Consider the following 15022-nt stretch of genomic DNA (forward strand, 5'->3'; position numbering starts at 1 on the left):
CTCTAGTCAGCATGGATAATGTTACAGGATTATGAGAGATGCAGTCCAAAATACTCTAACTCAAAGTCCTTCTTCTGGTCCATGGTAAGTTTCCAAGAAAGAAGAAAACAGTTGTAGCCAATGGATCTAAATATGGCATCAGTCTCTGACCCGTTTGGAAAAAAAAACCTGCCACTGGACATCCACATCAGATAGTCTGGGAAGCATTTATATTAAAGGCTATATAATTCTCATCCCTGGTGTAACTATCTCTTAACTTATGCTGACCCCAAGGCAATCCTATCATGGTATTTTTCTTCCATGGTGTGACTTGCCCAAAGTCACCAGGTGGGCTTCCATGACCAAGTGGGAAACTGAACCAATGCTCAAACCACACAACAAACCAGCTCTCTCTATAAAAATAGTTGTGTAGGTCACAATCCAATTAATTGCATAGAGTTTTCTCAGGCAAGGAATACTCAGAGGTGGTTTGCCATTGAAACCCTCTGAAATATAGCCTGCAGCACCTGGTATTGGTTGACAGCCTCTCACCCAAGTACTACTGAGTTAGTAGTACTAACCACTCCCTGTTTAGCATTCTAGATCAGATGGGATAAGCTACTTAACAGTGATCCATTGCAACTTTGTAATGAATTGCTAATGGCAAACTGTTGGGGATCCCAGAGCTGTTTTTAAGGTGGGGGATCTCAACCTTGACAATCACACTATTATTAATTTTGCTTATTTACAGGGAAAGGTCAATTACTTTCCCCATCCAGTATCACCCAAATAGCCTTAAATATGAAGAACAATGTGTACTTGGAAGTGCCCTATTCTCAGTGCTGGATTTACTACTGTGCTTGGGTGTGCTTAAGCCAGGCATGGGCAAACTTGGGCCGTCCGGGTGTTTTGGACTTCAACTCCCACAATTCCTAACAGCCTACTGGCTGTTAGGAATTGTGGGAGTTGAAGTCCAAAACACCCGGACGGCCCAAGTTTGCCCATGCCTGGCTTAAGCAAAAGGTCCCATTGGTTGGAGGGGGGTGCATCTCCCCCCCCCCCCCCCCCAATGCTATATGATGGATTTTGCTTATGTGGTTCACTTCTATTTTTGAAGGAGTTCTGTTTCAGAGTGATTCCAGATACAATGATAGAGCTGATTGTCTATAGGAGTGTGCCACAAAGCAGGCAGTGTAGGCCTACTGAGCCTCCCTCTTTCAGTGCTTAAGTCAGGGCCCCCACAACTTAACTAGCACAGGGCCTCATTTGTCCTGAATCTGGCACTGCCTGCCCTTCACATGCTCAGTGTCACTTACTCCCAAGTAAGTAAGCAGGATAAATAGCCAGCAGCCTTTATTATTCCTGGAAGAGCCCAGCAACAATAACTGCCTTCATGTATCTCAGGGCTTGACCTCTTAGGACACTTCTGGCTGATCATTCCTGAGGAGTCAACTGTGTAGGAGGCTTTGTGATCCAATTTCGAAGGATCAGTTGTGGGGGAAAGGCCGAACCCCTTTTCTCCCCCCACAGTTCCCGGATGGTAGGATTGGCTATTATTTATCTATTATTTCCCAGTATAGCCTGGCATTTCAATTGATTGCTTCCTGTGTTTATGTATCCAAAGTAATATCGAAGGACTGCTCATTCAACAGCACTTTAGCAGAAAGGGAAGGAGTTACGAAATATAGCTTGGCCACTTTTCTGCTGCTGCCCTTGTGGAACGGAGTGGGCAGTCTGCTTACCAGCATTAGAAGCAACAGCAGAAGAAATAAATGCCTGCCTGCCTGCCTGCGAATGAATTTATTTTGTTATCACTGGTAGCTCTCCCTCCCTTTGCCTTGCATGCCTGCTTCCGTCCAGCTGAGGGCTGCCTGTTGAAGGGACAGGCCAACGACGTCACGGAAAAGCCCTGTCTCTGATCAGATGGGCTTAATATAAACCAGGTTTGCTGAGAACGAATTAGAGAGGCAGGCAGCCCCAGAGACCGAAGAAGGATTTTCCGTGGGAGACTGGTTCAAGATCCACCAACTCTCTGACAAAAGGGAGTGAGACCAAGAGTGCTGACTCTGGTTGAGACAGGAGATTCTGAAAGACAGCAAGGTAGTATTGGTTTCACAAAGCTTCATTTGACTGCTTGTCCTCAGTGTTGTAGGCATGGAAATTGATAGGGGGGAAATGTACAGAGTGATGGAGACCTTGAAGTTTGCACCCGATCTAACTTTATTTCTTTGATAGTAATCATCAGCATTATTTAGCAGTATAGAGAAGCAAACAGCAAAGTCTGCATGGCTATGTGAATTTAATCAAAGGCATACCAGTGTTTTGTTCTTGTCCATATTACCTAGAGGTAGGGCGTTAATAGTGTGAAGTGTCATTTATACAGAGATGAGCTGTGTATCATCTGTGGTTCTACAGGTTGATAGCAGCTGAGTGGGAAAGGACTTGTCTCATTTTGTACAATAGATAGTATTGTGTGAGCATCCCATTACTTTTTGCTCAAATGAGGGTAAAAGTTGGATTTTCTGCCAATAATGACAGAAGATGCCGAAAAATGCATGTTGAATTTGAAATCATCTAGAGCTTGCTGCATTCCTTTGCAATATATTTGTTTCAAAGCCTCTCTTTGAAATTCCCCTTTTCTGAATTACAAAAGGAGTTTGAAAAACGTGCAAATCCATCTGTGTGTTAACTTTAAAAAACTTACCTCTGATCTCTCTCTTGTCCCTTCTTTAGCAAATGCTTTGTTTGTTAGATAGAGAGATGAGAGGTGAACTAAGAAAGTTCAGGCTTCAACATGAATAAGCAAAATGTCTAAATAACTGTCATGTTGGGAGCTGGAGAGCATCAAAGCAACTTTCCTAAAAATGGTAGCTGTAGATGATACTGGCCACCAGGAATTACCTCACAACATTGCCTCCCTTCAGTGCCAAATATTCCTTCCCAGAAGGTGTACAAGCCATCTTTAGAGAAGGGGAAAATACTCAGCTCACTGATTTTTAAACTGGATATTAGATCCTTTCCAGGCAATTAGCCTTGTCTTACCTAATAACACCTATTGCACTTGCTCATTTGGAATGTTTCCTTTTCCTCATTACAAGACTTTGTAACTGATACTTTTAGGGAGCTGAAAATAAAGGACTTGGGTATACAAAGCTATGGAAAAAAATCAGTTAGTATTTCTTATAGGTACTATGAGCTAGTTGCTGAACAATATGCCAGTAAATAAATAGCATTAATCACCCCAAAATGCAAAGCTCGGAAAAGTACTTTTTGGAGTAGAGTTACCAGAATCCCTCAGCTGGAATTTATAGTCATGTAACCATGTAACTTTGGAATCCTATAATTTCATATGCATCTGGAAATGCACAAGGATTTTAATTTTCAGTCTGCATACATTGGAATTTAATTGCATCCTGTCCCAAAATACCATCACATAGGGTGGGATATAAATGTCTAACAATAACAGCTACTTCTCCAAGCTTTGTGCTTGCAAACAATTAATGGCATAATTCAGGAATTCTGGAATTTATTATTTGGTAGGGTACTTAGAATTTTCTCCAGATAACTTCAACCATAGAGGAAATCCATGGAAATAAACTCTAGTATGAGTACACCATTATTCCCCAACCTTCAGAACAAGAATTGCCCCTTCACTAGAAGATCTTTTCACAGTTTGTGGACTAGTTTTTTTAGTTGTGCCACTGGAGATATGTCTGCTGATGTCAAGAACACACAAGAAGGTAGACAACCTTTTCACAGCCATGTGTCATGAGTAATGTTTGTTATTCGTGCTTCTCCTTTTTTAAAAACCAGGTAAAGGGGGGACAAAAGCCATGACTCTGAACAATGTCACGATGCGTCACAACAGTAGTGCCTTGCAATCCCAGCAGCAGCGCTGGAGCATCCCAGCAGACGCAAGGCATTTGGTGGTCCAGAGAGACCCTCGTGAGTCCAACCAACAGAAAAGGTACACCATCAACCCTGAAGAGTATTACAGAAGGAGCTGGTCATCGGAGTCTTCCGATTCCGTCATCTCATCCGAATCGGGAAACAGCTACTACCGAGTGGTCCTTATAGGGGAACAAGGAGTCGGCAAAACGACCATTGCCAACATCTTTGCAGGTGTTCACGACAGCATGGACAGTGACTGTGAAGTGCTAGGAGGTAGGTCATTCAGTTCCACCTTGCCAAGGTTTTTTTCAAACCTGTTGTGTAAGCAGTGATTAGTGTTAAGTAACAGAGAAAGGCGGGAGCTTCTAGCACATACGTGAGAGGGATTCCCTTTGTTGTTGTTCTTCTTCAGGATGATTTCATCATGAGGGTGCCTTCCATAATCTCACACTGTGTTGGCAGAAGAGTGATCTAACAGATCAGATATTTTGCTGTCAGAGTTTTAATTGTAGTACCTAGCAGCAAGACCATGAGGAGTGATGTTTTGGCAAATAAATGCATACAGTCACTACTGGGATATGAAAAAGAGGTCACAACCTTTATTAGTCACAGTTGCAATAGGCCTGGCCTAGATGAGATTCATACCCTCCACATTTCACCAATGAAATCAGGATATGTGTTTCTAAGCAACATCAGAGTGTAGTCAAGATGGCAAGTATTATTCATGAGGATGAACATTGAGGCTGAGTAAGGATGCTGCAGTTTGCTTTTCTCTGAGCCTACAGGAAAGAGCAAAATTCTACATTTTCTTATCCCTCGCATCCTATCCTGAGTTTATTTAAAGTAAACTATGTTTGCACTTTACAATTCAGTTTCCAGCTGAGTTTGAAATAAATGGAAGATAAATTGGGAAATGGGTGGAAGATAGAGAAACTGGGACATTTTAAAAGCATCTGAAAAGTGTCAGAAGACTAATTGGGTTTGTCTCTGCTAATTTGGGACAATTCAAGGCTAAGGAAATCAGATCTAAGTGTCGGATAACCTGCCCAATGAGTCCTGCAACACCAACCTATGTGCTGGGAGCCTCTGGAGTGAAGGAAATGGGATGCCAAACAGTTGAATGCCTCGGTGTGGATTCCCCATCACCTAGACAATGGGCTAGGTCCCTAACTCACATGTTGCACATGATCCATGTTGTCTTGATCTCCAAGGTCCCTTAAAATAAAATCTCTTGTTTATAACAAGCTCATTAAACCACATCCAATACCATATCATATAACCTCTAAAATTGTTTCAATTGCAATGGTCAAAAGAAACAAAGCAAATGTTGTGATCAAGATCAAGCTCTGCTGACTAGAAATATGCTTTACAGAAGATTTGTCCATCAAAAACTGTGCCAATTCTGATTGGTTAGTTTGTCTTTTGTGTGCTCATTCTGTTAGTTATACCTTTCTTCCATGAAACTCAAGGTACTTCTGTATACGGGATTTTTATTCACCCTGTTTGATCCAAATAACCACTGTGTGAGATAGGTCAGGCTCACTGAGATCAACTTGGAAAAAGTTACTTTTCTGTACTGTAATTCTAGCATCCTTCAGCCTGTGTCCACATTGGCACAGGGACTCTGGAAACTGCAATTAAAAATGGAAACTTCCTGCATTTTGGTGTTTGTTCATAAGAAACAGAAGAAATGCTACAAAAACACATATAGGAGAGGGAAGGTGCATTGTTTAATTGTTCTAAGCACAACTGCTGATTAAAACCAGAGCCTTGGGTTGTAATAATTATGTGAGCTAATAGGCATTAGGTTTCCTTTGCTTGTTATGCAAAGGAATCTTGACCAGTTCACACTTTCTCAACCTTAGAAGGAGATCTGGCCAAGAAAACTCCATGAAATGTTTGAAGTAAATTTAATACTGTTTGAAAGCAAACAACAACAGTGGAATGGAAAGGGGGAAAACAGATGTCCAAGAAATTTGATACAAGAAGCCACACATACTAGTAGCCTCAGTCTGAAGGCGGTAACCCGTGTTTCATTGGTGTTATGCAAGCAACAGGGGTAAATTATCTCAACATCATATACAATCAGCCCTCTGTATCCATGGATTTGGCATCTATAGATTCAGCCATTCATGACTTGAAAATGTTTTTTAAAATTCCAAAATACACATTTTGATTCTCCCATTTTGTATGAGGGAAACCATTCAATTAAGCCCTTGTGTATAGTGGGACTTCAGCTTCCACAAATTTTGGTATTCACGAGGGACCTTGAAACCAATCCCAGCAGATACTAAGGCCGCATTGTATACTAATTCTAGGTGAGACCGTACTCTTCAACCATCCTGATTTGGTTGGCACAGTCTCAATTAATCCTTGACCAAACTCTGATGTTGATTGGCCTCATGTTTCCTAGTTTTCATCTGTGAACTGTTCAAGTGCATTGGAGAGCTTCCCATATATAAGGAGGAGAATACACCAGTAGACTTTGGGGAATTCCTATATTTACAACAAGTGGGAAATATCAACTTTTTTGGTCCCACAAGTCTCCCTGCAAGCCTCAACAAGGAACTGCTTTGGGTGCCAATTGCTGGACTTTGTTTGCTTTTGTTGGGGTGTGAGTAACCCTAACTGCCACATTTGCAAGTGTTTTGGAGTGATTTTGGTCTGTTTTGGGGATTAAAAACAATTCAAAAAACAGTATTTTTGAAAAAGCCATTATGAGTCCCTGTTTTGGGGAAAACATAGGTGAACAAACAAAGATGGTGGAAATAATAGTAACTGACTAGGGTTCAGGTTCCTGTTCACATTTGGAAACATGTTGGGTGAACCTGGGCAAGTCCCATTCTGTCAGTTTCAGAGGAAAGCAAAAGCATCCCCCTTTAAAAAAATTACCAAGAAAACCCTGTGATAGATTCACTTTAGGGTTGACTTGAAATGACTTGAAAACACACAATAACAATAGCAACAGCACCGACAGCAAGAATCGTATTGGGAGTTGGAATTCCCAGGGGAGACTCAAGAGCAATAGAATTGGTGTTTGGGACAAATACTGTATATCAAATATGTGGACAGTTTATGTTGCTTCATATATGAGCCTTTGATATGCCCTGAAATATATGGCAACTTTAGGACATAATCTTGGACCTAAAGCTGCAAAATATACAACAGAAGCTTGCAAGTGATGGATAGCTATATCCAACTTTTTTTTTTACAAATTTGTTCTATTTAGGGAAAAGCACTAATTTATGTTATGATTATGATTGCCAGTTTATCTCTCCATGTGGTGATTTCCAGTCTATTTCTGAAAAATGTGGGGCCTCTGTACACTTTTGCCCCTGGATAAAATTGTTTGATTGGAATTGCTTGCAGTAGCAATGTGTGTTCATCCATACACTGAGTAAAAACAAATATTTTCCATTACTAAGCCTAGCTGGAGTCTGTACGTCTGTCTACAACTCCCATGGGGTCAAACGTTCAGGATTTGGTTTATTTCTTCCAGTGGGATGTCGTCTTCCCTTTCTTAGGATAATGATAACACCGGCCAAAAATAAGAAAAGAAAAAGCAATGAATATGTGATCATTTTTCTTAAAGACTTCATTGTTTCTTTTGTGGAAATTGTGTGGTCATATAGCTTATGGAAATTATAATAGCTCTGCCAGAGTCTGCTATTTGAATGACAAACACAACAAGATCGTATAGGAGATTTCTTTCTCCAACTGCTCAAAATGAAAACTAATGAAAGAAAAATACACACATTCTTCATAGCTCTTTGTGCAAAAGTTCAGTGAGGGCAAGAAATGCAAAAGAAAGAGCAGATGAGGAAAAAAATTATAGTATATTGCCTTTACTCCCATGCTGTCAATGGAAGCCACAAAGCTTTGAATTTATTACATCTAGCTTCTATGAAGAACTTGAAAAATTCCTGTTTTTCATTTTTTACATTGGAGTTGTATGAGTGAAAGGAGACTTGGGAGCAGAACATGTATATTGAGAATGGTAGGACACATCTCCCAGTTCCTTCAGATATAACAGGATTTTCTTTTTGCTACAGAACCAATATAGGGGCCCACTGAACTATACAACCATATATCAATGGCCTGATATAGAATTCTGTGTACACCAATCTACAATTCTCCCAGTCTGGGATAAAAAAGGGAAAAAAACACCCCGTACTGAGTCTATTTTCTACCCTTTCTTCCCTAGAAAACACATACGAACGAACCTTACTGGTAGACGGTGAAAGCGCAACAGTCATCCTCATTGACATGTGGGAAAACAAGGTAATGTGCAAGGTCATTTGCTTGTAGGAAATTTAGTAGACGTTGCTTTAAGAAGTTGATTTTCAGGGATTATCAATCTATACAAACCAAGAGATAGATCGAAAGATCTAAGAAGTAAATGTGTATGTATATCTAAAATCTATATCTAGATTTAGATCTATCTGTTCTAAAGTTTACACTTCATTGAGGCATGGTAAGGCCAAACTGAAATACCAGGTTCAAATATTTTTACTTAAAATTTAAAAAGCGCCAAACTTCAAAGCATATAATGCTGAGAATGCTGATCTTTCATGGATTCTCTGCAGTTGGGTCTTACTTAGGGCAAGAGGGACATTATGTCAAAGCACCTAGTGAAATGAATGCTGCCTACCTTTGCTCTAATCCAGTGGTTCTCAACCTTTGGTCCTCCAGGTGTTTTGGACTTCAACTCCCATCCCAGAAATCCCAGCCAGCTTACCAGCTGTTAGGAATTGTGGGAGCTGAAGTCCAAAACACCTGGAGGACCAAAGGCTGGGAACCACTGCTCTAATCCTTGCTTTGTTGGAAAGGTGAACAACACTAGTATGCCCAGAAGGTCATTTCTTTCAATGGGATCCACCATGGGACACAGCTCTCTCCCCCTCATAAACTGCCTCATTTTGGCAGCAAACAGGGTGGTGTAGTGGAAAGACCCTTCAGACAAGCATTTCATGAAAGAGCTGTGCTGTTTGCCACTGACATTTAGCAGCATGATCTGCCACCAAATTTCAGTGGCATGATTGATTGATGACGTAGGCCTGCAGGTTGTCTGCCTTAATGCTAAAGTGAACCTCAGAGATTCTAGTTTCCCTTTCCTTCATGTGAGCAATAGAGCAAATGGAGACACACTGTGGAAATATAACTGAATTATATTTAAAGAGAGAAAAAGCAGAGGAAAACCTCATGATCAGATTTTTTTCAGAGTTTTTGTAATCCAGCTTCAGTCCATTTAATTTTGTGGATCCAAATAAATAGTTATTTCTTCTGCAATTGAACTTAGTGGAAACCTGGGAAGAAATCAAGAATTTGCTGATTTGGAATGTAATTCTTTTTTAATAGTGTGAAAACGGATGGCTTCAAGAACACTGCATGCAGGTTGGAGATGCGTACTTGATCGTCTATTCCATCACAGACCGTGCAAGTTTCGAGAGAGCATCAGAGCTCAGAATACAGCTCCGCCGGGCACGCCAAACAGAAGACATTCCGATTATTTTAGTGGGCAACAAAAGTGACCTAGTCAGGTGCCGGGAAGTGTCTGTTTCAGGTAGGATTCCCTGGATGGCAATTGATGGTGCTGTTGCTTGAGTTTCTGCTGTTTTACAGCTTGGATATTGTTTGTTTTGGGTGACTTATAGCTTTCAGGAGACATATGCACACTTCAGTCCATAAAATAACTTTTCTGAAATATACTATTTTAACATGATTCCTATCCAGAGGTGTTAGTGATAACAGGATTATAACAGGATTGGTGATAAAGCTTTAGTTGAGACACCTTTCCCCCATGATGACTCTCCCAGGAGTTAATTTCCCTTCCTAGGGGTAGATTTCCCTCACCTCCTGTTGTCTCATCCCTGTTCTTAACTATGGGTCATTTGCAAGCCAGATGTTTGTAACCTAGGGACTACCTGTATACCTTTATTAGGACCAGTTGCAATTCTACAACTTTCAGTTCTCCAGAACTCTTAATCAGGTCAAGTGGTCTAAATGAAGTCGAGGAAAAACATGATGGTGGCTCCCTATTTCTGAATATATAAGGACATCTGCTTCTTATTGCATTCAAGCTGCATAGGTTTCTTAGGTAGTTTCCTAAGATTTTATTTAATTTATATCCCACATTTTTATGCATAGAACCCAAGGCAACTCACGATATAACTTAAAACCAAAAACATTTAAAACAATTAAAAGGAAAGTTAACACATGATCTGGATGAAAATACAGCTCATTCTAGTTAAAAGACCTTTTGTAGTGGCCTCTTCACAAAAGCCTTGATAAATAAGAATGCCTGCAGGAAGACTGCCAGAGAGCTTCAATATAGACTTCCATGGGAGGGAAATTCATAGCCTGGAGCAACCACTGAGAAGGATCTCTCCCACATTTCTTCGAGTTCTGCCTGTGATGATGGTGGGATTGAAAGAAAGCCCTTCTCTAAGGCTCTTAAAGCACGGGCTTGCTCATATGGTCTTCAGACGGGCTAAATGTATGGGGATTTATACTTCATATGTTTCTACACTACAAATATCAGCCCACTCAATTGTGCTTTCCTTCCAAAAAGCTTTGGGAGGTGCCACTTTGTATGAGAATTGGAACTTCCCATAAAAGATCTTCAGTTTCAATGTAAAAATTAGAATATTGGGAATTTCTTGAAGGCCTCAATTAAGGGTAATCTTATTGTAAATTCGTGTTCATAGCTCCAGAAACATGCCACAAGCCAGAGGTATACTTGTGTAAATTCTTTGTAGGAAGCCCTCCTTGCCACAGCTGAGATCCAAAGCCCAATTCTCTTCATGACTGTATTCACAGGGATATCTAAATCACCCATAATTGGTTTTAGCTAAAGTGCTACAGCTGAGATAGGCTATCCCAGGTGATCTGTATTTGCCTTTCCTCTGTATTTTAAAAGTCAGGATTGTTAACAATGCTTTGGTTTCTCTTGTAAAAACTGTAGTATCCATTTGCCTTAATGCTGTTCACTGATTTTTTTTCTAATTCTCTCCTGTTCGTGAACATGATTTAGTTCTTTAATACAGAGCTAAAGCTAAAAGGATATGTTTATATGTTCTTTTAACCTTGGCTGTTCTTAAAAGAGTGAAATCATGTTAAAAATCTGCACAATGTGAATTTCAAAATGTAGTTTTAAAACTAGTTAATAGCCTGCTTTTGAAGATTGCAATTTTAATTTTCTTGGCACAAAATACTCCTGATGTCAGACTATAAAACAGAGGAAGAACGTGAGTGGAATCTAACTTGTTTAAAAAAAAAAAAAAAGCAAGTTGCTTAATGAAGTCAGAGCAGCACCAGGGTTGGAAGCTTTCATCAAGAAAGCTTGACAGAAGCTATATGTATCCTGAATTCACACAGTGTATATATTGAATTTTCTATTTCTTCTACATTCTAAGAGTCCCGTTTTGATTGTTTTCAAAAGTCAAGCTTCTGCTCTTTATAGGCTTGGAAATATAAGAAATCTTAGAAACCAAGCTCAGAAATCTCTTAGGAGTTTATCACACAAGGCACCTAAATCGCAATTATGGCAAAACAACAGTATCTTTGACTGGGATTTATCACATGGTGTTGCTCCTCTGTAAGTGGAGGGCAGCATGGAAATATTTCTTTTACAAACACAGACAATCTTTTAATGACCTCATTTTGTAAAAGAAACACCTTGTAAGAATCTCCCTCCATCCTCCAAAGAATATGGAGTCCCACTATTATCATTGTGCAATTGTGATTTGCTTGCTTTGTGTGATAAACTCCTAAATTTCAGGCTGAGAATTCCTAGAAACAAGTGAGTCAGGCGTTACCAAATATTCTTTGTACTACTTTTTCCAGCTTTGTAACTGGCAGAAACAGACTAAATTATTTATTTATTTATTTACAGCATTTATATTCCGCCCTTCTCACCCCGAAGGGGACTCAGGGCGGATCACATTACACATATAGGCAAACATTCAATGCCTTTTAACATAGAACAAAGACAAACAAACATAGGCTCCGAGCGGGGCTCGAACTCATGACCTACTGGTCAGAGTGATTCATTGCAGTTAATTGCAGCTGGCTTGCTCTCCCGCCTGCGCCACAGCCCGGGCCTTATGCAAAACATGGACACAACTCCATGTGATAAATCCCACTATTACCTTTGTGTAATTGTGACATCACATCGCCTGCAGGCGAGGAACATTCTGCCATAAGGGGAGGGTGGAGTTCAGTACATCTGGATTATACCAAGTTGAAGAACATTGGTATGCCATCTCGATGGACAGAATTGGAATTGGTGCTTCAGTTGTATCACTACCAGTTGTTTATTTCTGTTTAATCACTTGCATGTTTGCTTTTCATTTTTTTGAGAGTATACATTATGCATAATATGTTGACTTACACCTCTTTAAATATTTTGCAGAAGGCAGAGCGTGTGCTGTTGTGTTTGACTGTAAGTTCATTGAGACATCAGCAGCCGTCCAGCACAATGTGAAGGAGCTGTTTGAAGGCATTGTGCGTCAAGTGCGGCTAAGAAGAGACAGCAAAGAGAAGAATGAAAAAAGGCTGGCATATCAGAAGAGGAGGGAGAGCATCCCTAAGAAAGCCAGGCGATTCTGGGGCAAAATTGTAGCTAAAAAGAACAAGAACATGGCCTTCAAACTGAAATCTAAGTCTTGCCACGATCTCTCAGTCCTTTAGAAACATTAGACATTGTCCTTTATGAACACTATTTGACTCCATTTCAAACAATACATCAGTCTATATTAGACTGATCAACAAGAATTATAAGACTGACTTGGATTCACAACTGTGATTATTGTGACAAAATCTGCAGGCAATAAGCACAGTGTTATGCATGCATGGAAAAAGGAATGCCATTTATACTTTTTTTGGTTTTATTTTGTTTATTGTTTAAGGGTATGACTGTGTTGGGTGTGGAAGATAACTTTTGTCTTATCTGATACACAGGAACATTCCAAATGTAAGTGTGTGTTCACAAAAATGCAAACTATTTTCCTTGTTGCCTTTTGGAAAAATGCCTACAAATCAAAAAAACATCATTCAGAGAATCAGCTTGGTATTCTCATTCTTATTTCTTGCTATTTCTTCTAAAAGCCAAGAAACTGAGAAAGAGAATTGACAGAGATGCCTTCTCCCCTGTAAACTAGTTGATTTTTGTAAGTGCCAACAGCGGAAAATCTGTTTTACAATATCATTTGCTTCAATGGCCAAGTGAAAGCTATCAACAGCATCTAGCTTCTCAAGTGTTTGGACAAAGGGGAATTCTGCATACAGAGAGTTACACTCTTATGGAACAATATGGTGGATGGATTTGTATGTCAATAATAAAGAGAGATGGATAACATGGGTTAGGTTATTGCTAGGTTTAGTTTATTAATGCTAAACGATGCCTAGAAGAATGTTGTGTTTACATCTTCAGTCATTCAATCATTTTTAAAACTAGATGCCGTGTCAGCCAAGAGAGTTTGGGAGGTGTAGTCAAAAAGTAACATTTCCAAGATAGGTTCAAAACATAACTTTGGAGTCTGAGCTTTGCTAGTACCAGAGGGAATGGGCTGGATGGCGGTCCTCCTCATTCTCCCTTTCTTCTAGAAAAGCAATGTGGAAACTTTGGTTCTCTAAATGTTTTAGACTTCAGCTCTCAGAAACCCCAGTCAATACAGACAGGTATATGTGATTGTGGGAGTTGTAGTCTAAAACAATAGTTCCCATACTTTGGTCTTCAGATCCCAGAATACCTGGCTAAGGTATCTGAGGCTTCTGGGAGGAGAAGTCCAAAATACCAGGAGTAGAAGATGGGAACCACTGGTCTAAAACATAAGAAGAATAGAAAGGGTCTTGTGCCTGCATACTTCCTGGAGCCCTTCCATTTACAAAGAGCCAGGTGTGAGTCCAACACATACTTATAGGATGTATTTCTGTACTGCAACTTTCTGTGTTGTTATACATGATATTTCTCTCTCTAATGCTAAAAGAAGTAGAAAATAGAAGAAAATCAAGTGCAAAATGCCAATCTTGAGGCACAGGGGAGATCTTTTATAAAAATCCACAAAGATATTTTGTGCTCAGATCTAATGTTTGTATTATGCCATAACTGTTTGTATTTATTATCTTTTAATTATTGTATTTTTAATGGGTCAACTCTAGAAAGGGGTGGGGGCAGGGAAGATGTAGTCTTGAAATATATTTATTAAGTGACTTCCTAAGAAAAATGCTGATTTTATTACTGTTTTCTATATGATATCTTTTTGGATTAAGCAACGTTTTATTTACATGCCTTGTAATAAATCAATAAAAAGTTTTGTTATCTTTGAACCTGATGTCAAATTTCAAACATTTGTCCTTTTGAGGGCTTGATGATATAATATTCTTTTTTTTTTTAAAAAAAAAAAAAGCATTTGGATTGAGATATCCTGTATTGGAAACGTGAAATCTGATGGATATAAGTCACCTAGGTCTTGACTCTTGTGAATAATAAATGAACTGGCTCATTTATAAGTCATAATTGGTTGCCAAGTTCAAATACAATTGTCTAAATTTGGATTAAAGTTTTTCTGTTATGAAAATTCAAAGTATCTTTATCACCAGAATGTGCTTTTTGGGAGTGATGTCATTTGAAATGACACTTTTGTTTGACTGGCTGTTATTACTTGACAATAACAGTGTGACATGGAGATATTAGCAGAAGCAGCAGCAATCAAAGGAGGAAAATGTCCTCATGTTGTGACTGGTTGGTTTGAGAGCTGAATTTCTAGTCTGATTGATTTCTTAAGTAAAATCATGGAGGACACAAACTTTGCAAACAGAGCTTTTTCATTTCATCTGGAAACTACAAGGATAACAAAGAACACCAATCTACATACTCAAAATATGACAATACAAGGAGGACAAATTTCCCTAATTGGTCATGCTGGCTGTGGGATTTGGGAAGCTGCAATGCAAAAAAAACAAAAACAAAACAAAAACAAAACAAAACTATTTTATACAATCTCTGAATGTGGTTAAACCTGAAATTCAATGCCATCACTAATTATTACATTTGTAATAATGGTGCCATGACTCTTGAATTCTGATTTTTATAAATGTATTCCACAGTTGTTACATTACAGTAAACAAAGCTGGAAACATTGTCGCCAGA

General features: G+C 39.3%; 1 protein-coding gene across 1 annotated transcript; it reads left to right on the forward strand.

The window, feature by feature from the left end:
- The first annotated feature begins 1658 nt into the window (after window positions 1-1658).
- Window positions 1659-14199, forward strand: gem (GTP binding protein overexpressed in skeletal muscle). Its single transcript, XM_003219507.4, has 5 exons — window positions 1659-2079; window positions 3793-4143; window positions 8075-8151; window positions 9229-9433; window positions 12284-14199. The coding sequence occupies exons 2-5, from the start codon at window positions 3813-3815 to the stop codon at window positions 12559-12561; spliced, it is 891 nt and encodes a 296-aa protein (XP_003219555.1). The 5' UTR covers window positions 1659-2079; window positions 3793-3812; the 3' UTR covers window positions 12562-14199.
- Window positions 14200-15022: the final 823 nt, after the last annotated feature.

The sequence above is a fragment of the Anolis carolinensis genome, chromosome 4 (assembly GCF_035594765.1).
Source record: "Anolis carolinensis isolate JA03-04 chromosome 4, rAnoCar3.1.pri, whole genome shotgun sequence".
NCBI lineage: Eukaryota > Metazoa > Chordata > Lepidosauria > Squamata > Dactyloidae > Anolis > Anolis carolinensis.

Coding starts and splice junctions, on each gene's coding strand:
- gem (XM_003219507.4), top strand. CDS start 3,813: ATGACTCTGAACAATGTCACGATGCGTCACAACAGTAGTGCCTTGCAA. Junction 8,152..9,228: donor TTGACATGTGGGAAAACAAG/GTAATGTGCAAG, acceptor CTTTTTTAATAG/TGTGAAAACGGATGGCTTCA. Junction 9,434..12,283: donor CCGGGAAGTGTCTGTTTCAG/GTAGGATTCCCT, acceptor AATATTTTGCAG/AAGGCAGAGCGTGTGCTGTT.